The sequence below is a fragment of the Pseudophryne corroboree genome, chromosome 2 (assembly GCF_028390025.1).
Source record: "Pseudophryne corroboree isolate aPseCor3 chromosome 2, aPseCor3.hap2, whole genome shotgun sequence".
In the NCBI taxonomy this organism is placed as follows: Eukaryota; Metazoa; Chordata; class Amphibia; order Anura; family Myobatrachidae; genus Pseudophryne; species Pseudophryne corroboree.
Window position 1 is genome coordinate 498,998,663 of NC_086445.1, and position 13,728 is coordinate 499,012,390.

Sequence of the window (13,728 nt, forward strand, 5' to 3'; positions counted from 1 at the left end):
CGGTATTCAATTCTTTTCACCCCCTTGCACACCAGTTCTGTTTCTGCTGATGGGTGTGGTATAATAATTTCAGCTCGCTACTTGCAGGGTAGTGAGGGCACCCAACCCTTTACGCAGCTAAACTGGATTACTATGGGCGAGATATGCGCGATAACGGGGATCACTTTAGAAAGGAGATTGGGTGTGATATATCATTTGAATACCGCCCTTAGTCTGTATATAGACACATTTTTACTATGGAAGCGCTGCACTGAAAAACGAGATTTATGGTAAGAACTTACCGTTGATATGTGTCTTTCTGCGAGGTACACTGGGCTCCACAAGTATTAACATCGGGGTATAGAGTAGGATCTTGATCCGAGGCACCAACAGGCTCAAAGCTTTAACTGTTCCCAAGATGCACAGCGCCGCCTCCTCTATAACCCCGCTTCCGTGCACAGGAGCTCAGTTTCGTTAACCAATCCAATGCAGTAGCAGGTACCAGAGACGACAATCGTGATTAGCCACATACACCACACACTCACTACAGGAGAGGGTGTCAACGGCTAATGCCATACCAACCCAAAGAAGCCAAGTGCGTCAGGGTGGGCGCCTTGTGGAGCCCAGTGTACCTCGCAGAAAGAGATTTAACAACGGTAAGTTCTTACCATAAATCTCGTTTTCTGCTGCGGGGTACACTGGGCTCCACAAGGATTAACATCGGGGATGTCCTAAAGCAGTTCCTTATGGGACGCACTGTAGCGGGCACAAGAACCCGGCGTCCAAAGGAAGCATCCTGGGAGGCGGAAGTATCGAAGGCATAGAACCTTATGAACGTGTTCACCGAGGACCACGTAGCCGCCTTGCACAATTGTTCAAGGGTCGCACCACGGCGGGCCGCCCAAGAAGGTCCAACAGACCGAGTAGAATGGGCTTTGATGGTAGCAGGAGCTGGCAGATCAGTCTGTACATAAGCATGTGCAATCACCATTCTAATCCATCTGGCCAAGGTCTGCTTGTTAGCAGGCCAGCCACGTTTGTGAAATCCAAACAGTACAAAGAGAGAATCAGACTTCCTAATGGAGGCAGTTCTCTTCGCATAGATACGGAGAGCCCGAACCACATCCAAAGACCGCTCTTTGGAAGACAACAACTCAGGAGAACTAAAATAAGATTTTACTCACCGGTAAATCTATTTCTCGTAGTCCGTAGTAGATGCTGGGTACTCCGTAAGGACCATGGGGAATAGACGGGCTCCGCAGGAGACTGGGCACTTCTTTAAAGATAAGATTAGGTACTACATCTGGTGTGCACTGGCTCCTCCCTCTATGCCCCTCCTCCATACCTCAGTTAGGGAAACTGTGCCCGGAAGAGCTGACATTACAAGGAAAGGATTTGGAATCCAGGGTAAGACTCATACCAGCCACACCAATCACACCGTACAACTCGTGATAACTATACCCAGTTAACAGTATGAACAACAACTGAGCCTCATTAAACTGATGGCTCAGAACAAAAACCCCTATAGTTAAGCAATAACTATATACAAGTATTGCAGAAATCCGCACTTGGGACGGGCTCCCAGCATCCACTACGGACTACGAGAAATAGATTTACCGGTGAATAAATTCTTATTTTCTCTGACGTCCTAGTGGATGCTGGGTACTCCGTAAGGACCATGGGGATTATACCAAAGCTCCCAAACGGGCGGGAGAGTGCGGATGACTCTGCAGCACCGAATGAGCAAACTCAAGGTCCTCCTCAGCCAGGGTATCAAACTTGTAGAATTTTGCAAACGTGTTTGATCCCGACCAGGTAGCAGCTCGGCAAAGTTGTAAAGCCGAGACCCCTCGGGCAGCCGCCCAAGAAGAGCCCACCTTCCTCGTGGAATGGGCTTTGACTGATTTAGGATGCGGCAGTCCAGCCGCAGAATGAGCAAGTTGAATCGTGCTACAGATCCAGCGAGCAATAGTCTGCTTAGAAGCAGGAGCACCCAGCTTGTTGGGTGCATGCAGGATAAACAGCGAGTCAGTTTTTCTGACTCTAGCCGTCCTGGAAACATAGATTTTCAGGGCCCGGACTACATCCAGCAACTTGGAAGCCTCCAAGTCCTGAGTAGCCGCAGGCACCACAATAGGTTGGTTCAAATGAAACGCTGATACCACCTTAGGGAGAAATTGGGGACGAGTCCTCAATTCTGCCCTGTCCATATGGAAGATCAGATAGGGGCTTTTACAGGACAAAGCCGGCAATTCTTACACACGCCTAGCCGAAGCCAAGGCCAAAAGCATGACCACTTTCCACGTGAGATATTTCAACTCCACGGTCTGAAGTGGCTCAAACCAATGTGATTTTAGGAAATCCAACACAACGTTGAGATCCCAAGGTGCCACTGGAGGCACAAAAGGGGGCTGAATATGCAGCACTCCCTTAACAAACGTCTGAACTTCAGGCAGTGAAGCCAGTTCTTTTTGAAAGAAAATAGACAGGGCCGAAATCTGGACTTTAATGGATCCCAATTTTAGGCCCATAGTCACTCCTGACTGTAGGAAGTGCAGAAATCGACCCAGCTGAAATTCTTCTGTTGGGGCCTTCATAGCCTCACACCAAGCAACATATTTTCGCCATATGCGGTGATAATGTTTTGCTGTCACATCCTTCCTAGCTTTTATCAGCGTAAGAATGACTTCAACCGGAATGCCCTTTTCCATCAGGATCCGGCGTTCAACCGCCATGCCGTCAAACGCAGCCGCGGTAAGTCTTGGAACAGACAGGGCCCCTGCAGTAGCAGGTCCTGTCTGAGAGGCAGAGGCCAAGGGTCCTCTGAGATCATTTCTTGTAGTTCCGGGTACCAAGTCCTTCTTGGCCAATCCGGAACGATGAGTATAGTTCTTACTCCTCTCTTTCTTATTATCCTCAGTACCTTTGGTATGAGAGGAAGAGGAGGGAACACATAAACCGACTGGTACACCCACGGTGTCACTAGAGCGTCCACAGCTATCGCCTGAGGGTCCCTTGACCTGGCGCAATATCTTTTTAGCTTTTGTTGAGGCGGGACGCCATCATGTCCACCTGTGGCCTTTCCCAACGATTTACAATCAGCTGGAAGACTTCTGGATGAAGTCCCCACTCTCCCGGGTGGAGGTCGTGCCTGCTGAGGAAGTCTGCTTCCCAGTTGTCCACTCCCGGAATGAACACTGCTGACAGTGCTATCACGTGATTTTCCGCCCATCGGAGAATCCTTGTGGCTTCTGCCATCGCCATCCAGCTTCTTGTGCCGCCCTGTCGGTTTACATGGGCGACCGCCGTGATGTTGTCTGACTGAATCAGCACCGGCTGGTTTTGAAGCAGGGGTTTTGCCTGACTTAGGGCATTGTAAATGGCCCTTAGTTCCAGAATATTTATGTGTAGGGAAGCCTCCTGACTCGACCATTGTCCTTGGAAGTTTCTTCCCTGAGTGACTGCCCCCCAACCTCAGAGGCTTGCATCCGTGGTCACCAGGACCCAGTCCTGTATGCCGAATCTGCGGCCCTCGAGAAGATGAGCACTCTGCAGCCACCACAGCAGAGACACCCTGGCCCTCGGGGACAGGGTGATCAGCCGATGCATCTGAAGATGCGATCCGGACCACTTGTCTAACAGATCCCACTGAAAGATCCTTGCATGGAACCTGCCGAATGGAATTGCCTCGTAAGAAGCTACCATCTTTCCCAGGACTCGCGTGCAGTGATGCACCGACACCTGTTTTGGTTTCAGGTGGTCTCTGACCAGAGATGACAACTCCTTGGCCTTCTCCTCCGGGAGAAACACCTTCTTCTGTTCTGTGTCCAGAATCATACCCAGGAACAGCAGACGCGTCGTAGGAACCAGCTGCGACTTTGGGATATTCAGAATCCAGCCGTGCTGTTGTAGCACTTCCTGAGATAGTGCTACTCCAACCAACAACTGCTCCCTGGACCTCGCCTTTATAACGAGATCGTCCAAGTACGGGATAATTATAACTCCCTTCTTTCGAAGGAGTATCATCATTTCGGCCATTACTTTGGTAAATACCCTCGGTGCCGTGGACAGACCAAACGGCAACGTCCGGAATTGGTAATGGCAGTCCTGTACCACAAACCGGAGGTACACCTGGTGAGGTGGGTAAATGGGGACATGTAGGTAAGCATCCTTGATGTCCAGTGATACCATGTAATCCCCCCTCTTCCAGGCTTGCAATAACCGCCCTGAGCGATTCCATTTTGAACTTGAACTTCCTTATATAAGTGTTCAAGGATTTCAAATTTAGAATGGGTCTCACCGAACCGTCTGGTTTCGGTACCACAAACATTGTGGAATAGTAACCCCGTCCCTGTTGAAGGAGGGGAACTTTGATTATCACCTGCTGGAGGTACAGCTTGTGAATTGCCGTCAGTACTACCTCCCTGTTCTGGGGAGTAGCTGGCAAGGCTGATTTGAGGTAACGGCGAGGGGGAGACGTCTCGAACTCCAGCTTGTATCCCTGAGATACCACTTGTAGAACCCAGAGATCCACCTGTGAGCGAACCCACTGGTCGCTGAAGTTCCGGAGACGGGCCCCCACCGCACCTGGCTCCACATGTGGAGCCCCAGCGTCATGCGGTGGACTTAGTGGAAGCAGGGGAGGATTTTTGTTCTTGGGAACTGGCTGTATGGTGCAGCTTTTTCCCTCTACCCCTGCCTCTGGGCAGAAAGGACGCGCCTCTAACCCGCTTGCCTTTCTGAGGCCGAAAGGACTGTACTTGATAATACGGTGCTTTCTTAGGCTGTGAGGGAACCTGAGGTAAAAAAGTCGACTTCCCAGCTGTTGCTGTGGATACGAGGTCCGAAAGACCGTCCCCAAACAATTCCTCACTCTTATAAGGCAAAATTTCCATGTGCCTTTTAGAGTCAGCATCACCTGTCCACTGCCGAGTCCATAGTACTCTCTGGGCAGAAATGGACATCGCATTAATTCTAGATGCCAGCCGGCAAATGTCCCTCTGTGCATCTCTCATATATAAGACTACGTCTTTAATATGCTCTATGGTTAGCAATATAGTGTCCCTGTCCAGGGAATCAATGTTATCAGACAGGGAATCAGACCACGCTGCTGCAGCACTACACATCCATGCTGAAGCAATAGCAGGTCTCAGTATAGTACCTAAGTGTGTATACACAGACTTCAGGATAGCCTCCTGCTTTCTATCTGCAGGCTCCTTTAAGGCGGCCGTATCCTGAGAAGGCAGTGCCACCTTTTTTGATAAGCGTGTGAGCGCCTCGTCCACCTTAGGGGATGTCTCCCAGCGTAACCTATCCGTTGGCGGGAAAGGGTACGCCATTAGTAACCGCTTAGAAATTACTAGTTTCTTATCTGGGGAACCCCACGCTTCTTCACACAATTCATTTAACTCATCAGATGGGGGAAAAGTCACTGGCTGCTTTTTCTCCCCAAACATAATACCCTTTTTTGTGGTAACCGGGTTAATGTCAGAAATGTGCAACACATTTTTCATTGCCGTAATCATGCATCGGATGGCCCTTGTGGATTGTACATTTGTCTCATCCTCGTCGACACTGGAGTCAGACTCCGTGTCAAAATCTGTGTCTGCCATCTGAGGTAGCGGGCGTTTTTGAGCCCCTGATGGCCTCTGAGACGCTTGGGCAGGCGCGGGCTGAGATGCTGGCTGTCCCAAGGCTGTTACGTCATCAAACCTTTTATGCAAGGAGTTGACACTGTCGGTTAATACCTTCCACATATCCATCCACTCTGGTGTCGGCCCCGCAGGGGGCGACATCACACTTATCGGCTCCTGCTCCGCCTCCACGTAAGCGTCCTCATCAAACATGTCGACACAGCCGTACCAACACACCGCACACACACACAGGGAATGCTCTGACTGAGAACAGGACCCCACAAAGTCCTTTGGGGAGACAGAGAGAGAGTATGCCAGCACACACCACAGCGCTATATAACCAGGGATTTACACTAAAGTGAGTGATTTTTCCCTATAGCAGCTTATTATACACAGTTTGCGCCTAAATTTAGTGCCCCCCCTCTCTTTTTTACCCTTGAAGCCTGGAAACTGCAGGGGAGAGCCTGGGGAGCTGCCTTCCAGCGGAGCTGTGAAGAGAAAATGGCGCCAGTGTGCTGAGGAAGATAGCCCCGCCCCTTTCTCGGCGGACTTCTCCCGCTTTTTTATATGCTTTATGGCGGGGGATTATGCACATATACAGTTTATTAGCTGTATTATGTGCTATTTAGCCATGTAAGGTACTCTAATTGCTGCCCAGGGCGCCCCCCCCCCCCCAGCGCCCTGCACCCATCAGTGACCGGAGTGTGTGGTGTGCAGAGGGAGCAATGGCGCACAGCTGCAGTGCGCTACCTTAATGAAGACCGGAGTCTTCAGCCGCCGATTTTCAACTTCTCTTCGGTTCTTCTGGCTCTGCAAGGGGGACGGCGGCGCGGCTCCGGGACCGGACGACCGAGGACTGGGCCTGTGTTCGATCCCTCTGGAGCTAATGGTGTCCAGTAGCCTAAGAAGCCCAAGCTAGCTGCAAGCAGGTAGGTTCGCTTCTCTCCCCTCAGTCCCACGTAGCAGTGAGTCTGTTGCCAGCAGAGCTCACTGAAAATAAAAAACCTAACAAATACTTTTCTTTATAGTGAACTCAGGAGAGCCCACTACGTGCATCCAGCTCAGACCGGGCACAGATTCTAACTGAGGTCTGGAGGAGGGGCATAGAGGGAGGAGCCAGTGCACACCAGATGTAGCACCTAATCTTTTCTTTAAAGAAGTGCCCAGTCTCCTGCGGAGCCCGTCTATTCCCCATGGTCCTTACGGAGTACCCAGCATCCACTAGGACGTCAAAGAAAGGCTGGAACCACAATCTCCTGATTAAGGTGGAAGGAAGACACCACCTTGGGTAGATAACCCGTATGCAGTCTAAGAATCACCCGGTCACAGTGAAAAATCAGTTAGGGGGACTTACAGGACAAGGAACCCAAGTCCGAGACCCTTCTAGCTGACGCGATAGCCAGCAAAAACAAAACCTTAAGGGAAAGCCACTTAAGGTCTCCAGACACAAGAGGTTCAAACGGAGACTCTTGCAAGGCCTCCAGAACCACCGACAGATCCCAAGGGGCCACTGGCGGTACATAAGGAGGCTGAATCCGCAACACACCCTGAGTGAAAGTATGAACATCCGGTAGGGTAGCAGTCTCTCTCTGAAACCATACCGACAAGGCAGAAATGTGAACCTTGCAGACCCTATGGTAAATCCGAGCAGAAGCCGGCTTACAGGCCTTCAACATAGTTTGAACGACCGCCTCAGAAAAACCCTTGGCCCTCAAGACGGAAGCTTCAAGAGCCATGCCGTCAAAGCCAGACGGGCCAAGTCCTGGTAAACACAAGGGCCCTGAACGAGGAGGTCTGGTCGTTGTGGAAGTAGAAGGGGATGATCTAGCGAGAGGCCGTGTAGATCGGAGAACCAGTGCCGTCTGGGCCACGCTGGAGTGATCAGAAGTATCAGTAGGAGCGATCCTCCTTCTTGCTTGAACTTCCTTATTACTCTGGGCAGGAGTGACACCGGAGGGAACACGTACTGCAGCCGAAAGTTCCATGAGATTGCCAGAGCATCCACTAACGCTGCTTGAGGATCCCGTGTCCTTGCTCCGAAGACCGGAACCTTGTGATTGTGTCGAGACGCCATCAGGTCCACATCTGGAAGGCCCCACTTGTCCACGAGAAGTTGAAACACCTCTGGATGGTGTGTATGTCCTGACGACTGAGAAAGTCCGCTTCCCAGTTTAGGACCCCCGGAATGAACACTGCGGATATGGCTGGCAGATGGCGTTCTGCCCACTGAAGAATCCGTGATACTTCCCTCATTGCCATGCGGCTTTGAGTGCTGCCTTGATGATTGATGTACGCCACCGTGGTGGCGTTGTCCGATTGTACTGGAACAGGTCTGTTCTGTATCAAATGCTGGGCCAGATTCAGTGCATTGAACACCGCCCGCAGTTCCAGAATGTTTATCAGGAGTAGACACTCCTCCTCGGTTCACCGACCCTGAAGGGAGTGTTGTTCCAACACCACGCCCCAACCTCTCAGACTGGCATCCGTCGTCAGCAGGACCCAGTTGGATATCCAGAAGGGACGACCCCTGCTCAATTGATGGTCCTAGAGCCACCAGCTCAGTGACAGGCGGACCTCCAGAGACAAGGAGATTATTTGAGATCTGATCTGGTGAGGCAGGCCGTCCCGCTTGGCAAGAATTAACTTCTGCAGAGAGCGGGAATGGAATTGAGCATACTCCACCATGTCGAAAGCCGAAACTATGAGACCTAGCACTTGCATTGCCGAATGTATTGACGCTTGCGGACGACATAGGAAGCATCGAATCCTGTCCTGAAGCTTCAGGACTTTCTCCTGAGACAAGAACAACTGCTGGTTGTGAGTGTCCAATAACGCTCCAAGTGCACCATGCTCCGAGCAGGAACCAGGGAAGATTTCTTCCAGTTGACTAGCCACCCGTGGGCTTTCATGAACTGAACAGTAAGATCTAGATGATGCAGGAGAATTTCTGGGGAATTTGCCAGGATCAACAAATCATCCAGGCACGGCAGGATCCTGACCCCTTGACGGCGGAGTATAGCCATCATTACCGCCATTACTTTGGTGAAAACTCGTGGAGCTGTTGTCAAACCAAAAGGTAACGCCCGAAATTGGTAAGGAAGGTTACCCACCGCAAACCTCAGGTACTGCTGATGCGACATTGCAATAGGAATATGCAGGTAGGCATCCTGTATGTCCAGGGAGACCTTATAGTCCCCAGGCTCCAAGGCCAGAACAATAGAGCGTACAGTTTCCATATGAAACTTGGGGACCCTCACCTGTTCGGTTTCGGGACTAGAAACTGGTGAATAGAACCCCTTGCCTCTCTGAGCCAGAGGCACCTGTACTACCACTCCTGTGGTCAGGAGGGATTGTACCACCGAATAAAGAGTGTTTGCCATCACCAGGTCCAAAGGGACATCTGTCATGCAAAATCGATGAGGGGAACGTTTCTTGAAGGATACAGCGTAACCTAGAGTGACAACTTCCCTTACCCAGGCAATGGAAGTGGTCTTCAACCATTCCCGGGCAAAACCTAGAAGCCGGCCCCCCACCCTGGGATCGACGCCCCGTTATGTGGCAGGCTTGTCAGTTTTGGAAGCAGGCTGACGGGCAGCCCAGGCCCGCTTTGGTCTGGGCTTGGGCAGGTTTGGAAGTACGAGCTTGTTTCGGGTACGCCTGACATTTTGCTTTACCTGGAGGACGAAAGGGCAGAGAGAAAGTACTTTTAGCCTTCTGTGCAGAAGGAGCCGTACTTGGTAGTCAAGCTGTTTTAGCAGAAGCCAGGTCAGCCACAATCTAATTGAGGTCTTCTCCAAAAAGAATGTCTCCCTTAAAAGGAAGCACCTCCAGTGTTTTCTTAGACTTCATATCCACCAACCAGGATCTCAACCAAAGGATACGTCGAGCCAAGATGGACGTAGTGGCAGCCTTGGCCGCCAGCACCCCTGCATCGGAAGCCGCCTCCTTAAGGTAAAGAGAAGCCGTGGCAATATATGAGAGACATTGTCTGGTATGATCAGAACCATTGGAAGGTAGCTGCGCCTCCCGCTCCTGAGCCCATGCTTCAACAGCTTCAGCAGCCCATGTCGCTGCAATGGTTGGTCTATGCACAGCCCCCGTTAGGGTGCAAATCGCTTTCAAACAACCCTCCACACGTCTGTCCATCGGTTCCTTCAGAGAGGTGACGGTAGTCACTGGCAGAGCTGAGGAAACTACCATGCGTGCAACATGAGAATCTACAGGCGGAGGAGTTTCCCAATTCTTACATAGCTCCACAGAGAGAGGATAGCGAGCCAACAGTCTCTTATGCGGTGTGAATTTTGTTCCCAGATTTTCCCAGGATTCCTGACGTATGTCAGCCAGGTGTTGAGAATGAGGTAAAACTTGTTTAACTACCTTCTTACGTTTAAATCTGTCCGGATTTTTAGAGACAGTCTCAGGCTCAGGATCATCAGAGACCTGAAGAATGAGCCTGATAGCCTCAATCAAATCAGTGACCCTTCCCCGTCAGAAGTATCTGAGTCAGTGTGTGTGGGGATCAGTATATGCGCCATCCTCCTCAGAGGATGTGTCCGGAACAGTGGTGGATTGTAGAGACGTAGTGGCCCGTTTAGAAGACTTCTTAGTCCTAGGCGGGCGAGAGTGAGACTTATTTTTAGTCAGTGATTGGTTCAAGTGCTGTAACTGAGATGAGACTTGATCTGCCCATGGCGGATTGACTGCAGGGACCATAAACTGCTGCACTGGCATAGGAGGTCCCACAGGGGGCATAAGTTTTGTTACCAGCGTATTTAATAACATGGAGAAAGTAGCCCAAGGTGGGTCATTAGTGGCCCCCGGTGCTACAGACCCGCTGGGAGGTAAGGAACCCACTGAACCTGAACTCTCTGCTGCCATGTTGTCCCCAAAAGTGTCTGCAGCATCACCACCACGCAATGTGGGAGAAGCTCCAGATCTGTTGCCCCGTGTAGCTGACATAACGATAAGCTCAACCTAGTACAATAGTAGCAGCGATATACCTAGCAAGAACTCCCAGTGCAGTGTGTCAGCACAAACCGGGAATCCAAGCGCTATATGGCGACTATAAATCACAATGAAAAATACACAATAAGTATATCTTGTGAAATACCTATACCAGTTAATAAACCTGACGCACTTAGCCCCCTCAGGTTACAGGATATGAGTAGCAAGCTGAGTGAAATACACGAGATGGAAGCCACGCAGCAGCTACATGCACACACACATAGTCACAAATGTACAATGCAGAAGTTATACCAAACAATAAGACTGCACTGGACTAGCAATACAAAGTGATACTCACTATAGCTATATAGATATACAGCATATATGTAAACAGTAGATAAAACAAAACACAGTAAGTACTGGATGTATAGCACAGGGTGTTTGTACCACACAACCCTGACTGTATGCACTCTTTCTTAACACTGTCCACTGACATGTAGAATACTTAAGTGTCCTGTAAAATGCACAGCGCTGACGAGCATGCGGCTTTACAGAGGAGGATTTGCCCCAGCAGTCCCAGGAACAGCGCAGCTCCGTGTAATGGTGGCTGACAGGGAGTGAGGGAGATATACATGCAGCTCCAGGGCGGGAACATTTACCCAAATGGCGCCCTGGGGCTGGGGGAGGGGCTACAGGTCAGGCCTTATCCCCCTGCTGGCTTCCCCACTGGGCGCTGCGGGCTGTAATGAAAAGGTTTTTCAGAGACAAAAACCATACCTGTGCCCTGTGTCCCGGAGGCTAGTGGAGCGGCTGCCCCCTACAGTGTCCACGCCAGCGCGCGCAGCCCGCCTTCCATGGCCGCGCTGGATTGCGATTACATCAGACCAGAGAGACCCCTTACCTCCCCTTCTAATGCGGCCACGCGATCCGGAAGAAAGCGGCGAGTGTGTAACTAACATATGAAGAACACCGGAGCCTCCGCTACAGTGACCCGGCAACCAGGGCGCGGGAGTATACAGCGCCGCTGGGGGAGTGATGGAGCTGCAGCAGGGGATGGCTGACTGACATCTAACACTGCTGCAGCCCTTGAAGTCTTCAGATATTATTTCTTCTGAAATTAGCTTTTCTTAGGGCTGCTGGAGCAGCCCCACCGTTGATTGCCTGCTTACAAACTGAGCTCCTGTGCACGGAGGTGGGGTTATAGAGGAGGCGGCGCTGTGCATCTTGGGAACAGTCAAAGCTTTGAGCCTGTTGGTGCCTCAGATCAAGTTCCTACTCTACAACCCGATGTTAATCCTTGTGGAGCCCAGTGTACCCCGCAGCAGAAAGATTTTTTTGCGCTTATAAGCTGGACTTCTGTCCACCTCTACATGCGTATTAGCAGAGTAAATTCTCAGTGTAGCTATAGAAACATGGACTTTGACGCAGATAAGAAACACTTGACCCATCTAGTCTGCTCCTTTTATATGAGGTCTTGTAAACAAGTTGAATAGAGTACCTGCTCTACAGTATATCAGATTTCATTATAGAAGTGGGAAGTGTCAGACTCAGGGGGAAATACATGAATTTGACACTTATCAGGCTAGAACTACCGTACAGGGGAGCGTAGACTTTAAAAGGCATGTGTTTCCGGTGAGTGGAGAGATCGATGCTGGACAAGCTTACTGATCTAAGAGAAAAATGGGATGTGTTGCCATCCATGCAATATATAACAAGTGTTTCACTACAAACAGTGTCATCTTCAGGGTGTCAATGTCACACATACAGTATGTAAGTTTTGTTCTAATAATTATCTGGTTACCAGCCACACATGGTGAATAGCCTTCTTCATGGAACAATAAATACTAAAAAAACATTTTAGCTATAAAACATAACTTTAAGAAAGCAAATTTCCCATGATGAAGTCACCAACTGGGCTCATGCAGTTTTCTTTAGAAAAGATCCAGAACATAACCTTTCTATGGGGCTTTCAAGAATGAGAGGTTAGGTTAGAAAAGCAATGTCTATGAGACACAAATAATGCTGCAAGTCACACATTGAAATAAACAGCACAACATGTTTTTTTTCTGAAATACATTTTTTATTGGTTCTGTCAATATTTCTGAGATAGCAACATAGGGAATTAGATTTTACGATTAACAAGCCACATGCTCCTTTAGGCTGCAATGCACGGACCACTAGAATGGAATGTAAATGTGTGTACAAAGGTGATAAAATACCATGGTATATCACAAGAACAATGGGAGTGGCACCAAGTGACAAACATATTTATATTTACCTATGACAAAAAGTTATTAAAACCATGGTGGGCAAATAGAAAAAGTATTAAGGAGAAACCAAGTGGGCTAACATAACATATGTCCTAGATATAAAACACTTTGGTGCTGTGCACAGTAAGCACACAGAGCACCAGTACACACACCTCTCTACTTGCACAGTCTACCACTACTTTCTCTTCTACTTCAATATGGCATTTACGTTGGCAAAGAACGTCTACACACTGAATAAATATTTAGGCGCGCTGGATAGCAAGCACATCATATTGATAAAGAAAATCTATTTCATGTCAATGAATATGAGTGAACTATTGGCCTACATATACATACGCACACACATACATATGTGTGTGTGTGTGTGTACTCATGTAATTCAACAAGTGATTAATCTGTGCAGCTGATGCCTCTGTCAAATTATTGGCACAGTATCAGATTGGAGAGATTTCAGATTTTAAAAAGTGCTTGCTCCAAATTCCTAAAATTCCTATTAGCTCCTTTACTGCTAGAGGCTCTGACATCAGAGCTTTCAAATGTTGAAATGGATGGTCCAATACATTGTAAGAATAATAGGGTAGAGTGAGACATATTACATGAGAAGTAGTTAGCATACATCTATAAGAGGTCAGCCATAAAACGGTTATATTAGGTCTTCAAGATGGAGTCATACACCTGGTATACGTAATTACACACCTCGGGAGCACGGCACTTCAGGGAAAGCTGCAGGAGACAATACAAAACAGATTACTATTGCATCCAGCACACAAATGCACATGTGAGGTCATCTCTGCACCAAATATTAATTCTAGTTTGTGGAAACCAAATGTTAAACAGATAAAAAAAAAAAAGACAGAACAAAATGTTAGCAGATATTATAAAATTGACACAGCTCATGTAGC

The 13,728-nt window shown here is 49.1% G+C and overlaps 1 protein-coding gene and 1 long non-coding RNA gene across 3 annotated transcripts in view; one reads left to right on the plus strand and one right to left on the minus strand.

Moving 5' to 3' along the window:
• LOC135031207 (uncharacterized) overlaps positions 1 to 13,728 on the plus strand; it is a 264,149-nt gene that overhangs the window by 155,979 nt on the left and 94,442 nt on the right. The gene's annotated exons all lie outside the window — the stretch shown is intronic.
• LOC135031181 (AP-1 complex subunit beta-1) overlaps positions 12,615 to 13,728 on the minus strand; it is a 263,841-nt gene continuing 262,727 nt past the window's right edge. For both annotated transcript variants that reach the window (XM_063953993.1, XM_063953992.1), the window contains one exon: positions 12,615 to 13,549. In XM_063953993.1, coding sequence (XP_063810063.1) covers positions 13,475 to 13,549 — 75 coding nt within the window. In that variant the 3' untranslated portion in view covers positions 12,615 to 13,474. The remainder of the gene's footprint in view (positions 13,550 to 13,728) is intronic.